Source organism: Antedon bifida, chromosome 3 (genome assembly GCF_963402885.1).
Source record: "Antedon bifida chromosome 3, ecAntBifi1.1, whole genome shotgun sequence".
In the NCBI taxonomy this organism is placed as follows: domain Eukaryota; kingdom Metazoa; phylum Echinodermata; class Crinoidea; order Comatulida; family Antedonidae; genus Antedon; species Antedon bifida.
The window spans coordinates 33,496,606-33,517,753 of NC_136228.1; the positions used below are offsets into that span (position 1 = coordinate 33,496,606).

The window sequence follows — 21,148 nt, forward strand, 5'->3', positions numbered from 1 at the left end:
GCTTTGATTTCATTATGGATTAGTTTTTTTTATTCTAATCCAATTATATTGTCTAGTACTCTTCAAAATGGAATAAACGTGTCTTTTCACCCCTTTTTTCTATAGGACTAGTGCATACCATAATCTGTTCAACAGTTTATTATGCAATATAGTTCATAGATGATGTACGAATATTGTACAAAATAGGTCTTTATCATGCTTTGCTAAGAAGGAAAGGCAGATGATCTTGGACTTTTCTTTTTTTTCTCTTGGAAAATAAGTAAGAAAATATTGAAAAGATATTGAAAAAAATATTTTTATTAAACAGAAATACATTTACGCTTGAATCAGATGATATTGTAAGTTATTATTATGTGTATTTCAAAATACACTACAAGTACAATGTAGTGAAGTTGAAAACTAAAGTTTAACAGAATTGTATTGTAATTTGTAATACTACAGTTTTATGATTTCCAATGGTTTGTACCCAGCATACAGGGAATGTACTGTTTGGTGCAGCTTTATGCAGCACCACCTTCACTGTTTAATTGTCCAGCAGAATTGATCTCATAAGTACACCATTTCCATAGTAAAGTATATGCTCATCTCGTAAACATACTGCATCTACTGTCTGTCTGTATGTCCATTTCAATTAGCATGTGCTAATCTCATATAAATACTAAATCATACGCGTATTTGGTGCATATGTATTTCATGTTCTTCATTCATTATCACTTCTTACACGCCTCTCTTTTATTCATTATCACTTCTTACACGCCTCTTCTTTGTATGATGTTCCCCATCTGATTGATTCTATGAACAGAAAAATAGAAAGTTAAAATAAAAACATTTTCAAAACAAGACATTTCAACAAAACTATAACTTGTTTTAAATTACGTGAATCTCACATTCTATTTTAATCTGTAAATTATTTTAGCTATCTCAGGCTGTCTGAAACAATTCAGCACATAGTATTCTAAAAATACAATTAAATAACTATGCACCTTATCAGACGCATCTCTTCTAGAAGACGTCTCTCTGGCTCGCAGTACTTTACCGGACTCTGTCTGCGGCACCATAATTTGTGTTGCGATGAAATCCTATTAAAATGATTTTTAAATTAGGAAAATTATTATAATCAATGATTGATAATTGAATGGTATTGAGCAATTGTATTTCAATATGCTATTACAGATAATGATGAGAATGAAATTAATGCTTAAAGATGTATTGTCCCCTAAAAAAATGAAAAATGAAGATTACAAAAATCAGAATTTAAATAGATCATTTTGCACTTTTAATAAAGTTACTCACTTCTATAAAAAAAAACACCCAAAAATGATTATTTCACTTATAAAAAGACAAAAGAAACGGTTAATTTCAACCAAAAACCAGTTTCAATGTAAGTATTTTTTGCTTTAAATTACATTTTTTTATATCAATAATTTGTTTTTCGATCCAGTTTTTGGTCAAAGTCAATAACTATTTATGTGACATTGAAATGGCATATTAAAAAAAAATGTGAAAAAAAAAAATGTAGAGGGACGATATATCTTTAACTGACCTCGATATGACGCATGACATCATTTTGCATATTCTTGGCCATAAGGAATACATTATGATCAGAACTGTTGTACATAATAGCATTATTAAACATTAACATCATATCACGTTGAAACTCTGGTGTACTGCGTATTTCACCGCTCTCAATGTGTTTTTTGATCGTGCATAAATCCATTGGTCTGAACACTACACTGCTGTAACCTGGCGCTATTTCATCCGTCACCGGGTTTAGAAACACGTTGGCACATCTAAAAATAAACCATTTTATATATTGGTTAAATATATAAAATTTATAAAAATAAAAGTACTTTATTTTATAAGGGATTGTGGCGCAGTGTGTCGAATCCAAAGCTTGTCGCATTGCTTATGCCCTTAGGTAAGACACTTTACCCTCCCCTGGATCTTCCCCTATGTGAATGATATATTTACTTGTGACTGGCTGCTGCTCTCCATACCAACATGATAGCTTTCCTCCACGCTCTGTACGAATGATCTTGATCATCACTAAAGTGAACAAATATGCAAATATCAACAAACAACAAATCGTACATAAATAATGTTTATTTTATTTTATTCATTTCGGCAATAAACATAAAATAATAATTTCAAAAACATAGAAATATATATATATATATAAATGAAATACAAGACACAAAGCCGAGGAGAGACAAAAGCATTAAACAAAACGCTGTCACCGGTAAGGTGTGTCTCTCCAACGAATGTTTATATTCTATTTATCGTAATCTTGAGGGTTCTATCCTAATCTGTATCTCCCATTCTGGAAACTGATTTTTCCTGATAAGCAAAGATTTTTTGGCCACCTAAAGCTCTGTATACACTATCAAACTTTATGTGAAAATGTGATATGCCCATATATGGACATGATGATGTCATATCACTACCATATTTAAACAAATCACTTCCATATTTGAGCACATCACACTTTTTTGTCACATAAAGGTTGATAGTGTAGACAGAGATTAATGTTGTTTGTATCAATACAACACACTATTTACACCTTTATGAAAAAAAAATGCTTACCTAGGTGTAATGGAAGCAGGACTATTTGGCATGGACTCAAAGAATGCTGACCCACGGACTGATAGGTCATCCCGGTCACTCTCTGACCGTCTTGTATCCATCTCCTCCATCTCACTCGCGTCACACTTTTCTTCATTTTTGTCGTCATCAGGTGAGGACGGGCCTCTCTTCTCAATACTACTACTTTCTTCTTGTGTATCCTAGTATATAAAATATGTTTTATAATTTCCATGTATATTTTATATGCAAATGACAATAAATGGAATTAATTTTCCACTGATGAATGAATGTTTAGTTAATCTACTAAAATCTGGAACCCTTGTTGAGTAGAGCATGTTTTTCTTAGTTAACTGAATAATTTACTATACTAATGCCAACATCTCTCTGCATATTTCTTCATATGCCAGACGTTTAAAGAAGTATTTATGTTGGATTATTTTACCCTTGACTAAAGGATTTTTATTCTATTTATTTCATGGATTACTGTTATTTTTATGTGAAGCACATAGAGGCTGTATGCATTATGCGCTTAAAAGTCAAAATATATTATTATCTAAACCACTCTTGATTAGTTTCTCAACAATTTCAAGAAAATATATTCTTTTTATGATTGACATGATTTTAAAGATTGATTGATTGACTGATTTTTAACTTACAGATGATTTTTGTTTTCCTCGTCCACTTTTTCTGTTTCCTAATTTCTTCACTACTGCCTTTTTCTGTTTCATGTCGTCTTGTTTCGATGTTTCGCTAATTTGCGGATCTTTGCTAATGCCCTTTTCATCTGTACCTTCTCCTGTCTGTAAAGAAGAACACAATTAAATGATTCAAGATTATCTGCCATATTGTAAAAAAAAATCTAATTGAAATAGCAAATGTTCCATACTTATCTATCATATTTTATTGGATTAACAAAAAATAAAATTTACTACTGTATTGTTAAATTGTTTGTCTTATAATATTATGAATCAAACATTTATATTTTAGTGATTAAAACCAACATGTGGATGTTATTGTGAAAAACAATATGAAAATCTATGGTTTATATATGGCAGTATTTACACAGTAGCATAGGAATATTCGGTAATACAGCATCTCATGTGCATGTGGTGCCTGTATCATGTGAGGTTAGCTTAAAGGTTAGGTTATGGTCTATGATACTAGGTGATACATTTGGAACACATGTGATGCTGTATTATAGAATTTTCCTACGATATTGTTAACATTTAGATACAGTAGTGAGCATTGGGTAATACAAAGAGCATTTAAATGTACCATGTGTGATTTCTCTGGTACTGAAGGCCTCACTGATGGTGCCTTGCTGGAAACCTGTAATATATAGAAATAAAACAACATATTATTATAACTACTATACTAATACTACCACAGATATTTTGTAATTAACATATACGTTGGAAGTACAAAATAAACAAGGTGACAATAGAATACGACCCATAAAGCCAATCAGGAGAAAACATTTTTCTTTGTGGGCTCAATATTAAGTATTTCTATAGAATAGAACTACTGTATTTAAAATGTCCTTGTGTCATTGTAAAATCTCAAAGATATCAACAAAAAATACTCAAATTTAATTTGCTAATTTTTAAGTATCATAAACCACTATATTAAAAATGTTTGCAATAGTTAAACAAGCTTTATCCAGTGATAGATAAAACAAATTATACTAAACCACAGAGATATTCTAAACTAATATTTACAAGATTTTAATTTATATAATAAACAAAACAACACAATATTAATTTTGTTAGTATGAAAGTTACATTGAGTATAGAATATTAGATATAAAGTCAACACAAACACACTACTGTATCACAAAAAGAGTTAAAATGAAAAAGAAAAAACACAGAATTATGTTTCATAACACACCCAAGTGTATCATTGCCATTTGATTGGTCAAATTTGTATCACATCCCATTCATTATAAGTTCTAATGCACGATAATAGTTCTATTTAATGGTTCTATTACACGGCAGTTTTTTGTACAACATTTTAGAATGTTGTACAACAAAAGTCTAGTTACTACTCTGGGTGTTCAAAACCAACCTGTTTATCTTTAAGCTCAGCTGTCTAGACTATCAAAGTGACAAATGTAATGTGCCCATATATGGTAGTGATATGCCCAAATATAGTAGTGATATGACATCATCCTGTCCATATATGGGCACATCATATAAAGTTTGATAGTGTAGACAGAGCTTTAAACTGTAATAATATGTTTATTATGGCATATGTTGTAAGTATTAAGAAGTGGCACACATAATTTACTGTGGTAATATTAATATTATTATTAGTAAAATTAATTAGCATTAAGTTGTAAGAGTAAAAACTTTTGTCTTTTTCTTCCATCAATTTCTTGTTTTTTTCTACCTTTTCATCCATCTTAGGTTCTTTCTTTCCAAATCTATCTTTCTTAGGTTCAGTTTTTGCATCACTTTTCCTTTCTCTACTGCTTTCAGTTTTATCTTTCTTTTCGCTAATTTTCTCTTGAGCTTTTTTCTCTTCATCCTTTTTACTCTCTCCTTTATCGTCTTTTTTGTTATCAGTTTGTAATTTTTCAACACTTTTCTCTTTACTTGTTTCAAGTTTTTCTTCTCTTTTCTTTACCGATATGTTCTCGTCAACTGTTCTTTTATCCTGTACTTGGGGCAGGGGTAAGCCCTCTTTAGGTTTAACCTGTTCAATGGCCAAAATATAAATGGTGCAAATCAAACGGCAAGCAATACAATGCAGTACATGCAAAATAAAAGCATTCTCAGATTATAAACTTAGCTGTAGATAGTAGTATGCATAATATTATTTGCATAACACAAAATGCAGCAAATTAGACATAAAATCAAATCTACACACTAAACTACTATGATAATAATAAGACATTAGTTATCATTTTAGTATCATGTCTTAAGGGCCGTTCACACCTGTTCCGGCACGGTTCCGGTCCGGCAAATCAAATCGAACGTGAATGTTTAGTTTTCAAGATGCTCCACGCGGCTATGCACCAATAGATATGCGCATAGGCGTGTGAAAACAACACATTCATGCACGATTTGGTTTGCCGGTGCCGGACCACAACTGTGCCGGAACAGATGTGAAAGACCCTTTAGCAGCATTTCTTAATGTGTTAGGTATCAGAAAATAGAATTTAAAAAACACATCAACTACCACTGAATATTTGGGGGAAATTCTTCTTCATAATCTTAAATCTCAACCAGATTTAAATGAATCATTTATTCATTTCATTTTTATTTCACTTTACTAATACTAATAGTTTATAATTATATTACACCAAACATTATAAAAATAAATGAATAAATGCTGATATAGTAACTAATTCCATATATACAGATAATAATATAATCTGCCATTTTCTTGCATCTACTATTTTGTTTCATAATATGCATGAGACATTAGGCAACAGTGAGTTGATGGTAAAACCTAAAATAATATGACTATTCGTCAATATAGGTTTTTTCTTCTTACTTACAATACAGTTCATTGTTTGATGGTAATACCTGTCAAATATGGTTACTCATGTTTTGAAAAAGTAGCATTACTAGATATAAAGCTCTGTCTACACTATCAAAGTGTGATGTGCCCAAATATGGTAGCAATATGCCCAAATATGGTAGCAATATGCCCAAATATGGTAGTGATATGACATCCTCGTGTCCTTATATGGGCATTTTTTTTGTCACATAAAGTTTGATAGTGTAGACAGAGCTTAATACAATGTGAAAATTATGTGATGTATTAAAAATATTTGCAGAGTATAAGGTGTGTAAAGATAGATATTATGTAATACATACCATTGATGATGAAGGTTCTGTATTGATTTGTGTATTTTTCTCGTTAATACTCTCTTTACTTGAAGTATCTAACAAATAAATAAGTAAATTATAGTAAATTATATTTAGCAATTAATAATTATCTTTTAAAGACATAGATAACATTTAAGAAAAGAATCATGGAGATGGGCAGGTCATCAAAATCTAGAAAGAAAAAGGTTGAAAAATCGAACGAAGGAATGGCAACCAAACCCCAGCATGAGAAATAGAGGAAGAAAAAAACATAGACAACATGGAACTAAATGGAAAAGGACAGCACTGAACATAAACGATTGGCTAAGGTATGAGAATGGCTACATCCAACAGAAGATGAAAGAGTCTTGAAACAGGGCTACATGAATACTGCAAGCTAAAATCTGTCTTACAAAGTAAAATGCATTTTAAAAAACCCAGACTTTACAGAAATTTTAATTGGGAAAATAACATAAAAAAAGCAACAAATATACCATTGGTTGGTACAGGATGGTCTTGTTCCGGTGGTATTGGTACAGAAGATATAACTGGTAGTTGAGGGGCAGTTGACACAACATCAATGTCCATGGGTTCTGAATCCTTTAATAAACACAACATATTGTGATGTTATTACTTGTAATTTAAAACAATGAGTTGATGTTAAATTCACTTTTGGAAAACAGAAACAGTGTACACAAAATGCTAGTACATCTTTCGAGACATGACTTGACCCTTAGGGGAGAAGCATGCAGTTGAAATGAAAAGTGTAACATTTAAGTCCACAGCGCCATGAGCGAAGTTTTTTTTGGTGACAAACGCATATGCTTGCATTTAGAAGTTTATAATATAAATATCTCTGGCTTACTTTTGGTGACGTAATAAGTTCTTGTGATTTTTGTAGAAGGTCTGAAAGCACAGTGGCTGCTGTTTGTTGAATTTGACCTGCACTTGTTACATTAACCTTTAACAAATTGTATTCAAAGTTAAATGATATGTGTGAACAAGTAGACATTCACTACCAACAACAATCTATGATGTAATAAGGCCTAAACAAATTGGGTTACTGACATATAAAGTCTTTAAATAACATGGTCGCTGATATAGAAAATTTTTTAACATTGGGCAGGGAGAGAAATCCACTGATTCTTGTAATTTACCAAGTTTAAATAATCCCTCGTTTATAGAAAAAGTTTTTGGTAAACCCACATTGATGTGGTGATCTGGTTCAATTCATTGCTGTCCATCCACAACTGTCTCTCCTCTCTTAAGCTCTGTTTACACTATCAAACTTTATGTGACAAAAAAATGTGATGTGCCCATATATTGACATGATGATGTCATATCACTACTATATTTAGGCATATAACTACCATATTTGGGTACCTCTCTATTTTTTGTCCAACTAATTTGATAGTGTAGACAGAACTTAAGGGAGTGACAACATTATTTACAGTTTCAGTGAAAGTCAACTAATGTCTATTGGATGTTTTATTTCTTATAATTTTATTGGTTATGCATTTTAACTATTATATATTAGTGGACTACAAGTTGTAACTTACACTGATATTTGACGATTCAAGTTCTTGTGCAATTTTCAACTTAGGCAATGGCTTCTTGACTCCACTACGAATTTGTAAATTTTCTAGAAAATCAACATGAAACTCAATTGTTACAGATTTGACCAAGCAACTTCATAAATTGTAAAAATCATTCAGCATACAACAATATAATACAAATATAATGGAGAGAGTATGCTTATTTTATTTTATTAGCCAAGAAAGTTGTGTTTCCATTGCATTTTTATAAGCGCTAAAGACGTAAATATGGCACATACGTGGATATGAAGGTCGTGTGTTGTCTGTTACGGTTGCCTCTGGTGTTACTGTGTCCTTTAATGCTTCTTGGTCTTTCCTAAAATGAGATGCAAAAATAAATATAGTGGTGGGAACATTACACACAAGGTGCATAGACTAAATGTTTAGAATGTTAAATGTATTTATTCTGGTCCTCAATCTTAACTGGAAACTTAGGAATTTTGGATTAAGCCCTCCACGGACCCACGGCAGCCAGCAGTGCAGTGCCTACCAGATCAGCATACCGGGAGACGATTCCCTACTATTTAATAGGTAAAATATAAATATTTTGTTAACTGAACATAGCAAGCAAAAAATGACCGGGGTAATAATGTGCAGAACATTGGGAGCTTGCTTATATGCGCTATACAAGAATGAACTATTATTTATTGGTAAGCTGATTGTAAAATATTACATACATTTTCATCTCATTCCACATGGCTCTGACCTCTTCGTCAAGCTGACCTGCCTTTAGTTGGTCAATCTCTCGTCTAAGGGTCTTATATCGTAACTGATCTGATTTGATTTGTTTCTTTAATTCATCGACTCGTTCATGCGTGAGCTTTTTAACCACCAACATCTCCGATGAATCTTCATCTGCTTTATCTGTACTTCTTTTTCTTCTTGAAAAATAATTATAAACAATTTTATGCAAAGCAAAGAGGAACACCCCTCACCACCCCATTCAAATGACATCCCTATAAAAGGAACACTCTCCTGTGAAAGAACAAGGGGACATGTATATTTAACACTACAGCCAATCCTTATTTAAGCTCTGTCTATACAATCAAACTTCATGTGACAAAAAAATGTGATGTTCCTTTCCTTCATTTTAAGGGACAATGTATTGGGTCCCCTTGTACTTATTTTTGTTTTGTACTTCATCGGCCTACAGTACAAAAGCCTGCTGCAACCGCATAAGATTTTTAGAATGTAATGATAATATAAACTTAAAATAATATTCAAATCATTATGTTTTCAGAAATTTGATTTGGGTATTTTATTATTAGCATCACTTACTTAGGAAAATCTGGACTGTCCATCATATCTGTATATTGCAAGGCACAATTCTGAAAAGAGTATACAAATATATGAAACATTACCTGAAATGTTAATTAATATGGTATTTAATATAAATTTTTTAAAACATTAATCTTGTAATACATGCACAAGTTTATGTTCAACTGTATTTATCCACAGAGGCCCAGATCAACACTGGATTGTTCTTCCCTGGGCTGTACAGGGAAAACTTATTTATTGTTTAACAGTAAACATATTTATTGTTTAACACTGAACAGTAAACTTATTTATTATTTAGCAGTAAACTTATTTATTGTTTACAGTAAACTTAATTATTGTTTAACAGTAAACTTAATTATTGTTTACAGTAAACTTATTTATTGTTTACAGTAAACTTAATTATTGTTTAACAGTAAACTTATTTATTGTTTACAGTGACCTTATTTATTGTTTACAGTAAACTTATTTATTGTTTACAGTGAACTTATTTGTTGTTTACAGTAAACTTAATTGCTGTTTACAGCAACCTTATTTATTGTTTACATTAAACTTAATTGTTTAACAGTAAACTTAATTGTTGTTTTCTTTATCTTATAACATGGTTTGCACTGTTAGTTGTGAAGAGCTCTCTTTTAACATACATAATACCAACTACAGTAGAGAGAGCCTCTTCTTTGGGACACCTCTATTCAGGAGACATGAATATTAAGGACACACCCTTATTAAGTGGACACTTTCATGTTAAGTGGACACATCTATTAAGTGGACACTTTAATGTGAAATGAACAATTGATAAATACCTTTTGTGAAAACCAATCAGCTGGTTTATCTGGTTCAGTAAATGGTTTCATAAATCGGCTTACAGAAGCCCTATTATAAAATTTTAATAAATATTACAATAATGATAAATTAATAAAAAATAATATAAATTTGATAAATGCATAATTAATAAACATGCAATTGATTCAATGAGCTTAATTATTTAGCAACCGGTCATATCAAACTTAACTGTAAGTGAAAAAGAGAAATTTTAAGGTAGTGTAGATTGAGTGACATCAAGAAAAATGTTTTTGTGTCACTGCTCTCAATCATGGCTTGCCTCTCGTTATTTAGAGTCAGTTTTATACTATCTTATTTAAACATAATCAGTGCATATATTGGTTTTTTAGTATTACAGGCACCTCAATTCTTATACAATTATGAACTTACCAATTTTGATCTCCACTCCTCATTACAGATGATACCAAACACAACTTTTCTCTTAAACTCCATTTTTCAACAGTTGAAGGTTTTTGTTCTACACCTTTGACAAAAAGTTTCAGTGATTAAATATATTTCTTTTTAATCCCTCCTATATGTGATGTTTCATTCCCTTTTTGATATTTATCTATTATACCATGAATTTGGTTCTAACGAGATATCAAAAATTAATTGCATAACGTTTGGGAATTCCGGACTTCATAATATAGGCTAGGCATATTGTTTTTAAAAAATCACAATTTCGCAAAAGAGGGTTTGATCATGTATGACAATAATAAATAATATAATTTGCTAGCTTTTACTATTTATTAAGCATTAGGTAGGTTAGGACATGCTGTCATACTTAGGCCCTAGGTAGTAAGTCCCTCTAGATATATAGAGGCCGTGTGGACTGCTCAGGTTATTCCAGAATATGAAAGTAAGATCGGATTACTCGCGGGCCTAACAGCTAGGCTAACGTAAGCTACTTCTAGACTACATACGTATTTGGTAAGCTAAATTTCATAAACAACTAAGCTTAAATTAGTTTATCTAAACATTAGGATGTTCAATACATCAAAATATAACATTATCAATCAGAAAACAGAGAATAAATGTGATATCAATACATACGCGCTGGAGTAACAGCCGCCATTTTTAATCAAATTTTAGTATAGCGCCCTCATTTAAGCAAGTTACAAGATGCAATTTTGCTTTGCATAAAAATACAATAAAAGTACCAATAAAATGTTAGAATATAATAAACAGATGACGATTGGTAATTAAGTCACGAAATGTCATATGAATAGTAGAAATGTAGGTTCTTCGCATAAACTCTAGCATTAGCTACTTTTATACAAAATCTATTTTAGGGACTATATTGTATTGTAAGTTTGTCTGATACTGTACTTCATATTATCTATAATTATATTTCGTCAAAACATAATTTTAATACAGGATATAGATTTATTAAACGCTTTTCCAAGAGACCATGTCATCGACAGAGATGTGTATGTAATAATCGTCGTAGTCCTACTTTGTAACAATTGTCACACTTTCTACTGAACTGTAGCCTTTTGTAGATTGTAACAAAATTGTCGCACTTTGTAACCAGTTTTTGTTATAAATTGTCGCATTTTAACCTGTTTTGTTAACAAATGCTCGCACTTTTTAACCTGTTTTTGTTATAAATTGTCGCATTTTAACCTGTTTTTGTTATAAATTGTCGCATTTTAACCTGTTTTTGTTAACAAATGCTCGCACTTTTTAACCTTTTTTTGTTAACAAATGCTCGCACATTTTAACCTGTTTTTGTAACAAAATGGTCGCACTTTGCTGTCATGTCGCTTGTAAAAAAACTCACACTTTCTAATCGTCGTACTTTTTAACAAAATTGTCGCACTAATTTTAAAAAATTGTCTCACTATCGTAAGGCTATTTTCTAAAAAGAATTGTCGCACATTGTAATGCATGTCACATTAAGTTCAATCTCTTGTTCAACTTTAATATAACTTTTGTTATATTACTTTTTAATAACTACCTGTTGTCACACTTTCAAATAACCTTGTCACAGTTGTTATATCTTGATTATTGTATAACTTTTATGAATGAAATGAATACACGGAATTGTCTGTAGTCACCCTAAGCAATCCATGCCCAAAGTAAATTGTTTTGTCTATATTTATTTAGTTTATATCTTTGTAAATGTTTTACTCAAATTAATGTTATATAAATGTTGTAATAAATAAGTGATTATTCATCTAGCCACCCGGCACCTCACTGACGTATTTGATTCACTGATCCAAACTCAGATTGCTATGGGGGTTTCAGGCTCTGCTTATACCCCCATATATATTTTAGTGTAATGCGGTGGTGCACTTTAAAAGACACCCACACGCAATGGTCCATACATGGACCTATAGGTCCATGGTCCATACATAACAAACAAACAAATAGGCCACGTCAGTTTTCTTTTATTAGACAAGATTATTTTTTTTCTTTCCCTTTTTATGTTAATATTTATATCTCCATTCGTCATCATTCGCGTCACAGTATGCACTGCCGCTTTGTCAATTGAGGAAACTTCGCAGGCCTATTTTTAAGTGTAAAGACCGACATTGTGACGTTGTTGTTGATTTTGAAAGGGAGCGTTTCGTCCTTTTCATGACTAAAGCAGAATTGTATTGTCTCGCCTTTTGATTGAGTACGCACGACAAATAAACAACAATAGAAGGCGTATACCACTTTACACTAAAGTACACGTTCATAGTTGCCCAGGGTGACCCTACCCATAATTCAAAGCGAAAGTGTATAGCGTTTTCACTGTTGATGAATGAGCAGGTACCTGTAATATTGTTTTACGTTTGATATTAAAGAAATCAACCAAATACCACTCGAACTATTATAATTTAATGTTTTTGAATACATTGAAATGACTGCTATTTTGTGATAGTGTTGGATTATTTGTGGCTTTTATCGCAAGATGACGAGTATTATCGGTAAGAGCAGAGGCGAATACTATGTGGCTGGACGATATAGACTGGTTCGTAAGATAGGAAGTGGATCGTTTGGAGATATCTATCTAGGAATTAATATCACTAATGGTGAAGTAAGTCCTTTGTGTATTCCGATGCGACAAACACAGTATTTTGATTAATTTTATGGATGATCCAATTTCTTTCTCTTTTTTTAATACTTAATTAGTAAAATACATATAGTTCAAGTTCAACGTATTAAATCTATAACTGTATGTTTTACCTCATTCCTATCTCCCAATAACTAAAGTTGACCGTGGGAAAAATTCTCACAACTTCAACTTGGTTTCCCGTGACGATACAGTTTAAGTTGTGAAATCTAACGTATATTTACTTGATTCCTTTATAAATAAATGCAGTTGTCTACATTGTCTTTTTCTAGCAATCTTAATATTAATACAAAACAAAGGTGATCCAGTTTGGCAATTTATCCCATCCTCTTGCCATTTAGCCTAATCCTCACCCTGTAGCCATTTAATCCCCATCCTGTAGCCAATTAATCCCCATCATGTAGCCAATTAATCCCCATCATGTAGCCATTTAATCCCCATCATGTAGCCATTTAATCCCCATCCTGTAGCCAATTAATCCCCATCATGTAGCCATTTAATCCCCATCCTGTAGCCAATTAATCCCCATCATGTAGCCATTTAATCCCCATCCTGTAGCCAATTAATCCCCATCATGTAGCCATTTAATCCCCATCCTGTAGCTAATTAATCCCCATCCTGTAGCCAATTAATCCCCACCCCAAAGTCGGTGGAGCAAATACAATATGAAAGACAAATTCAAGTCAGCACTTTTTCACATTTTAGGTCATGGGCTGGATCCCCACATTAAAAAAAAATTATTAAATCCATGAGTCTCTCATCTCCAGGGTCACATTGAGGGTCACTCTCCCCCCCCCCCCCCCCCACCCACAACCAACCTAATTCTGCTATATAGATTGATAAATGTTGATTTATATTTTTATACCAAGATCATATCAAATCAGGATCCTTCTCAATTAACAAGGGTTTATAATTAAAAATAAGGATTTTTTTTTTTTTTTAGGAAGTTGCAGTAAAACTAGAGTCAAAGAAGGCAAGGCATCCACAGCTCATGTATGAGAGTAAACTGTACAAAACGTTATTAGGCGGCGTTGGCATTCCTCATATTAAGTAAGTCAACACAATTAAGCTAGTCTGTCTACACTATCAAACTAGTTTGACAAAAAAAGTGTGATGTGACCAAATATGGTAAATTTATGCCCAAATAAGGTAGTGATATGACATCATCATTTCCATATTTGGGCACATTACATTTGTTTGTCACATAAAGTTTGATGGTGTAGACAGAGCATAAGAAAGTTTGGTATAATTTATGATAATATAAAACGAACTACAAAAAATATATAAAAAAGTATCTACACTGTATATTGTACAATTGTAAAAAGAATTGAAAATTCAATGTAATGTAGTATAAGTACTACAGGACTTGATCATTTGCATACAATGTAAATCCAGCTTAAATGCTAAAAAAACAAACCAAATTCTTACAATTCTATCACAATAGTAACTCTTGAATTTTGTTCCAGACTAAAAAATTGTGGAAAGTCATGGTTTTAACAATGCATGGCAATGACAACTTCTTTTATTTTCTTTTTGTATGATAACAATTTCAATACAATAACAAATAAAAATAATGATTTAAATGTCCTTAGAGCATGGTCTTGTTTTTAGATAATTACGTCCACATACTTTCGTAGTAATATTATTAAAGATTTTATTATTAAATTAATTAACTATTGAATTATATACTACTAGAAAAAATATTGGCCACCTCAAGGCCTGCAGGTTTTAATGTTAATTAAACCTCCCACATACTACACATACTATCCAATGTATTGCTCTATATAATTTGTATTTCATAAAACATAGAAACACTATATATATACTGTATGTATATGCAGTAACATTTAAATAATGATGAATATGAAAATTATAATTATTCAGGCACACTACAGTATTAATACGATTACTATAGAGACACAGGATTAATGAATAATCAATGCAGATACAGAACAGTAGAAGTTAATTTGAAAACATTTGACTTTGTAATCAAAAAGCAGTTTTATACTCTTGTGTAAATAATTTATATTCTGTATAAATGTTGAATCTCATTAGAGAAATATCAAGAAATCAAAATGTCATGAACCATAATACTACTATTTTTAACCTAAAGCTTTGTCCACACTATCAAACTGTATGTGACAACAAAATGTGATGTGCCCATATATGGACATGATGATGTAATATCACTACTATATTTAAGTACAGTATATCACCACCATATTTGGGCACATCACACTTTTCTTGTCAAACTAGTTTGATAGTGTAGACAGAGCTTTACTCTGATTTTGGAACATGTTCTCAATAAATACTGTACTGTTAGTATAATATAACATGTAAATAAGATATATGTAGATAGATATTAACACTATAATTATGCATGAATGAAAGAAAAGAAATTGATACATATTACTGTATCAATGCTATTCAGTTTCATATGCATATAAATTGGCAAATTTATTTTACTGTGAAGCAAATGAGGATTTACTGTAGTGTAACACTACTATAACCAATCCCTCTTCAGGACACCTCTATTAAGAGGACAATTTGTCTTGCATGTGTCCCCTTAATAGGAGTTCTACTGTAATAAATATAATTGCCAATTTAAGTACATTGCTAGTTCTTTATATTTCTATTAATTTTGTTGTTGTTGTTAAAACTATATAGAATTTAATTATTTATTATTGTATTATTTTTATTTCCAGATATTATGGCCAAGAGAACGAGTATAATGTTTTGGTCATGGACCTGTTAGGACCAAGTCTTGAAGATCTCTTTAACTTTTGTAGCCGCAAATTCACAATGAAAACTGTTCTTATGTTGGCCGATATGGTATGACCAAATATGGTGCTGATATGCCCAAATATGATAGTGATGTGATATAATCATGTCCATATATGGGCACATCACACTTAAAAATAAGCTTTAAATTAATTAATGCTCAAATTCTTTGTTCTTATGTTGGCCGATATGGTTGCAAAGGGCATTTTAAGGTATAACTAGTAATAACAAACTGTTTTACGATAACTTCACAATATTAGGTAGCTCGTTCAATGTGAAAAGCATGATTAATTTTGTTTTCTCTTGCAGATGATGAGCCGAGTTGAATATGTACACAACAAGAACTTTATACATCGAGACATAAAGCCAGACAACTTTCTCATGGGTATTGGAAGACACTGCAATCAGGTATACCATTTTAGTCTCAATTTTAATATACTGAACCTCGTCCAAAATGACTGTGTCTGTTACATAATTTTTAATTTAGAAAGTACAGTAGATTACGTTATTGCCTTCAATAATAATATGAGCAAAGAAATACATTTATTTTTGTTACAAGCCGTACATGAAATATATTAGTGCAAACAAATCGATAAAGGTTCAGAAAAAGTTAGTTTTAATTTAGGTGTACTCAATATTTTCAGCATACAAAAAATGACAATACCGGTACATATTTTAACAAATATTGGTGAGGGTGGCCGACAGTAATTTTCCATGGATAATCACCTTCAAAGAGGGAGTGAATTTATGTTTAGAAAATAAGTTCCTATTGTCAATAAGAAAACTGTCCTAAATGGCAATGTCTAAATGGCAATTATTTATGAATCAACTACCTGGAAAGAAATAGTTTAGTTTGTTCGTAATTTGCAGTTCATTCAAGCTTATAATATATTTTACTTGAAAAACAGGCAATATTTTGATAACCTTACTAAGTTATTATTATTATTTTTTATATAGTTATTTATGATAGATTTTGGTTTAGCAAAGAAATATCGTGACAGTAGAACGAGACAGCATATACCATATAGGGAAGACAAAAACCTGACTGGTACGGCACGGTACGCCAGTATCAATGCCCACCTTGGCATAGAACAAAGGTATGTCAAACACAATGCATTGTATCATGACCTTCTAATAACATAAACATAAAATATAACAATACTCTTTTATTACATGAACTTGCATGTTTTCTCTATTTTTGTTGTTTTGAAAAAGCTTTTTGTAGGAAAACTATTCTATGCAGGGGATTTGTTGCTTCATATGTATAATCATTATTATTGGAAATATTATGTCAATCATTATTTATTACACTATATAAAGCTCTGTCTACACTATATGTTTGACAAAAAAAAATGTAACTGTACAGTATTTATTGATGTGTAAAGCTGTAAAGCTCTGTCTAAACTATCAAACTAGTTTGACAAGAAAAGTGTGATGTGCCCAAATATGGTGGTGATATGACCAAATATGGTAGTGATATGACATTGTCATGTCCATATTATGTGCACATCACACTTTTTTTCACATCAAGTTTGATAGTGTAGACAGAGCTTAAAACTAAATTACAAAACATTGCATTAGCTAAACATGTTTTGTACAGTAGAACCCCTACAACTAACTATTAAGGGGGACATCCTCAAGACCTAGTGTCCCTTAAAAATAAAATAAGCTTTAAATTAATGCTCAAATTTTTCAGAAATTACTAAATTATATTTATTCTCTGTTGTTTTTTCAGTCGGCGAGATGATATGGAATCATTAGGTTATGTTCTAATGTATTTTAATATCGGTGTACTGCCTTGGCAAGGGCTGAAAGCAGCTACCAAAAAGCAGAAATATGACAGAATAAGTGAGAAAAAGATGTCAACAAGTCCTGATACACTCTGTAAGGTATGTAAAATAGTCAAACAATTCTCTGTACTGTATCATAATAAATATGTCCAATATCACAAATTCTGTAATAGTGTAAAGCTCTGTTTACACTATCAAACTAGTTGGACAAAAAAAGTGTAATGTGTCCAAATATGGCAGTGATATGCCCACATATGGTAGTGATATGACATCATCATGTCCATATATAGGCACATCACATTTTGTTGTCACATAAAAAAGTTTGATAGTGTAGACAGAGCTTTACATGTGTTCTGCCATGTTTGCCTATTTATACAGTATATATATTATTTATTTCCCTTGTTCTCCCCATTTCAGGGCTTTCCTGCGGAATTCGCTATGTACCTGAAATATTGTCGTGGTCTGCGCTTCGAGGAGTCACCTGATTACATGTATTTACGTCAATTATTTCGCATTTTGTTTCGAACTTTAAACCACCAGTATGATTACACATTTGATTGGACGATGTTAAAACAGAAAGCTCAGAACGTAACTCAAGCTCAGACGATGCGTTCTCATTTAAAGATGGACCCTCATATGAAAACAATGATGTCTACGAAACATACTATGTATCCATGAATCAACGTTTGCGACATATTATTCATAAAGTACACTGTATTGTGATTGGACTCCTGGGATGCATAAAATGTACCCATCGAAAGAAAGTGAAAATGTAATTTGTAGCTTAATCGCTTAGCTTTAAAGTTTGAATTTATGTTTCTGATTCCAGAAGGCACTTTGAATGGAGTAGTATGGGTACTCCCATGGGTATTTCCCAGGGAAATTGGAATTTCCCATGGAAACATGTACACTACAACAGTACACCAGAATGTTGTGCTTAAGAATATTAATTAAAAATATTATTTTAGTCACAAAATATCAATTTGAACAATGTTTATACTAGGTATATTTGAAATAGGTTACAAATAGAAGTTACTGATTTAGAAATGGGACGGTATTCAGGCGAGATGATATTGTATTAGATTTTTTTTTAAAGTTTACTCAGCAGTGTTTTGTATTTTTAACTCGGCAATTTTATGTGTTTACGCAATGTATTTTAAGATTTGACATTTTAGTAACCAAGCAATTTTATTTGATTACGCAGTTGACTTTAGTATATCCTTCCTATTGTTTTTATCGCTTACTTTTCAGACATATAAGGTTTATTGCAGAGAGTGATGAATAGTATGCATGATACCAGTAGGAAATGGGGCCAACATTTTTTCCCCTAATTTCTTCCCATTGTGCAATGATGCTTTCTTGTGATATCAGCTATCTGCAATAAACCATATTGTTGAATTGTTTATTAAATATAATAAGATGGTCATAGTTGCAATATTTAAAATGTTATCTTAAACTAAGCAATCAATTAAACTTGAAAAAAATAATGTAATGTTATTACATTTTCATGTATATTACAGTACATTCAGGTACTTGTTATATAATAAACAACATTGAGAAATTACATAAAAGTAGAAGTAACGAAGCAGAATCATGAAATAAATTACTCTTTTTTTATAGTTGGTGCTACAGAAAAAGAGTACATGTTAAGGCAAAAAATAACACCTTATCATGAAAAATAATGTAAAAATAAAAAAAATGTTAAGTGGAAAATGCTGTGTCTTAATATGTACCAGTGCACTTTTAAAACAGTTATATTTGTAAACAATTTAATTTTAATGAAATGGTTAATGTAGCCTAAACATTTATAAATTCACTATTTAGACAATATTTTTCTACCCACTTTATGCCATTGGTGCCCCAAACATGTGTACGTAGTTGTTAGTCCGTTGTTCCCCAAACCTGTGTAAGTAATGTTTATTACTCACTCCAAGATATTAGTGTGCTTTCGTTTCATGATAGTAGAGATAAAATAAGAGATAATGTTAAATCGATGAAATACTGTCTTGATTTTAAACGGAACGGTGTATAATGAGCTTACACGCAGATTAATATTCTGCTTGAATTACTGTTATCTATCTATTACTTTCTTGAGACGAAAGCTCGCTGTTCCTATCACGTTAGGTTTACAGAGATTCTTATTCACTATTTAAGTATATACTTGTTTCAGGCTGTTCAATTGATATGATAATGCTGTATATCAATAGATTAATTCTGTAACTAAATACCAAAGTATAATTTCACATTCCAGCATATCTCATTAAATATTCATATGTATCAATATGCTGGTAATGCTTTACATACGCTTTGTTAACATTCTGTCGGAAGAAACAAGAATATTTAATTTTTATTTAAACTTGTAATGTAATTCATGAACATCAACCAATTTGGACAGTTTTTATTCTCTTAAATTTATGTCAAAATTGATGAAATCCAGGGCTAGCATTTATATAAATCTTTGTCAAAAAAGTCTTAAGTGAAAAATTGAGGCTTTGTTTATCAAACCAGTTCTTTTTTTCTTATAAAAAAGGATGGCGAATTGAATTGACTTATCATTCATAATTTATTTAAAGGATCATTTTAATCAAAGTTCTTTTTTGTTTTTAAAACCTAGTTGTAGGCATCAACAGTTAGGATAGCATTGTCACAATTTTAAATATCTCACCGGTAAATAACACCTTGTATTCTATGTTGCATTAACTAATGATGATTATTTAATTAGGTGATCATTTAGAATAAAATGATCACCTATTGTTATTGTATAAAATCTTTATTAGGTGATCATTTAGAATAAAATGATCACCTATTGTTATTGTATAAAATCTTTATTATTATTTTTTTTTTTTGGTTTTCCGCAACGAAGTTGCAGGAAAACCTCTTGTGATTGTACGAAATCAACATCTTTTTTAGTTATCCGCATTCAGCGGATAACTCCTTGTAACTGTCCTGTTTCATCATCTTTTTTTTTAGTTATCCGCTTAGTAGCGGATAACTCCTTGTTATTGTAGTGGATCATTATTTTTTTTCTGTATTATTCTTATTTCTTTCCCGTTTTTTTGTGGCTCACGTATCTCTAAAATGTGTAAACATAATATTTCATAACTTTGACAACATGTGGGCATTTACGTGAAGTTGTGCACCTCCTATTTTGAATGACGTCAGAGTTGCGCAACGTGACTTACGCGCGATTTTATGATTTTTAATGATTGATCATAGACTAAAAACCAAGAGTAATTTTTTTTTTACCCTTTATGAAAATTTAAGTCATATCAAGGGCAAACTTTTAGTTAACTAAAAATTGCGTGTTTTACAAGAAGTTACGCGCGCACGCGCATTAAAAATTTTAAAATGCGCAAAATTAATTTCTAATCAACTTTTTACGCCGTTCATGACATTTTGCGCATGTCAAAATTTCCCGCGCGC

At 31.4% G+C, this 21,148-nt stretch overlaps 2 protein-coding genes across 2 annotated transcripts; one reads left to right on the top strand and one right to left on the bottom strand.

Annotated features, from left to right (window-relative positions):
* Positions 1-281: 281 nt before the first annotated feature.
* LOC144838394 (bromodomain-containing protein 8-like) lies at positions 282-11,165 on the bottom strand. Its single transcript, XM_078693733.1, has 18 exons — positions 11,144-11,165; positions 10,481-10,574; positions 10,072-10,141; positions 9,272-9,321; positions 8,671-8,874; positions 8,233-8,309; positions 7,958-8,040; positions 7,264-7,359; positions 6,893-6,998; positions 6,408-6,475; positions 4,972-5,277; positions 3,859-3,912; positions 3,240-3,383; positions 2,584-2,783; positions 1,972-2,046; positions 1,544-1,790; positions 984-1,079; positions 282-792 (listed from the first exon to the last, which is right to left on the bottom strand). Exons 1-18 carry the CDS (start codon positions 11,163-11,165, stop codon positions 733-735), a joined length of 2,052 nt encoding a protein of 683 aa, XP_078549859.1. The 3' UTR covers positions 282-732.
* A 1,440-nt stretch (positions 11,166-12,605) lies between these two features.
* Positions 12,606-20,460, top strand: LOC144837990 (casein kinase I-like). The gene is made up of 7 exons (XM_078693318.1): positions 12,606-13,118; positions 14,098-14,204; positions 15,860-15,986; positions 16,245-16,343; positions 16,893-17,032; positions 17,671-17,824; positions 18,143-20,460. Exons 1-7 carry the CDS (start codon positions 12,993-12,995, stop codon positions 18,401-18,403), a joined length of 1,014 nt encoding a protein of 337 aa, XP_078549444.1. The 5' UTR covers positions 12,606-12,992; the 3' UTR covers positions 18,404-20,460.
* The last annotated feature ends 688 nt before the right edge of the window (positions 20,461-21,148 follow it).

What these genes read in the sequence shown, in the direction of transcription:
- LOC144838394 (XM_078693733.1), bottom strand. Translation starts at nt 11,165, where the DNA reads ATGGCGGCTGTTACTCCAGCGC. An exon ending in ATGTCATGCGTCATATCGAG is followed by an intron (nt 1,080 to 1,543) that starts GTCAGTTAAAGA and finishes TCATTTTAATAG; the next exon opens with GATTTCATCGCAACACAAAT. An exon ending in GAAGAGATGCGTCTGATAAG is followed by an intron (nt 793 to 983) that starts GTGCATAGTTAT and finishes TTCTGTTCATAG; the next exon opens with AATCAATCAGATGGGGAACA.
- LOC144837990 (XM_078693318.1), top strand. Translation starts at nt 12,993, where the DNA reads ATGACGAGTATTATCGGTAAGAGCAGAGGCGAATACTATGTGGCTGGA. An exon ending in TTAATATCACTAATGGTGAA is followed by an intron (nt 13,119 to 14,097) that starts GTAAGTCCTTTG and finishes TTTTTTTTTTAG; the next exon opens with GAAGTTGCAGTAAAACTAGA. An exon ending in CACCTTGGCATAGAACAAAG is followed by an intron (nt 17,033 to 17,670) that starts GTATGTCAAACA and finishes TTGTTTTTTCAG; the next exon opens with TCGGCGAGATGATATGGAAT.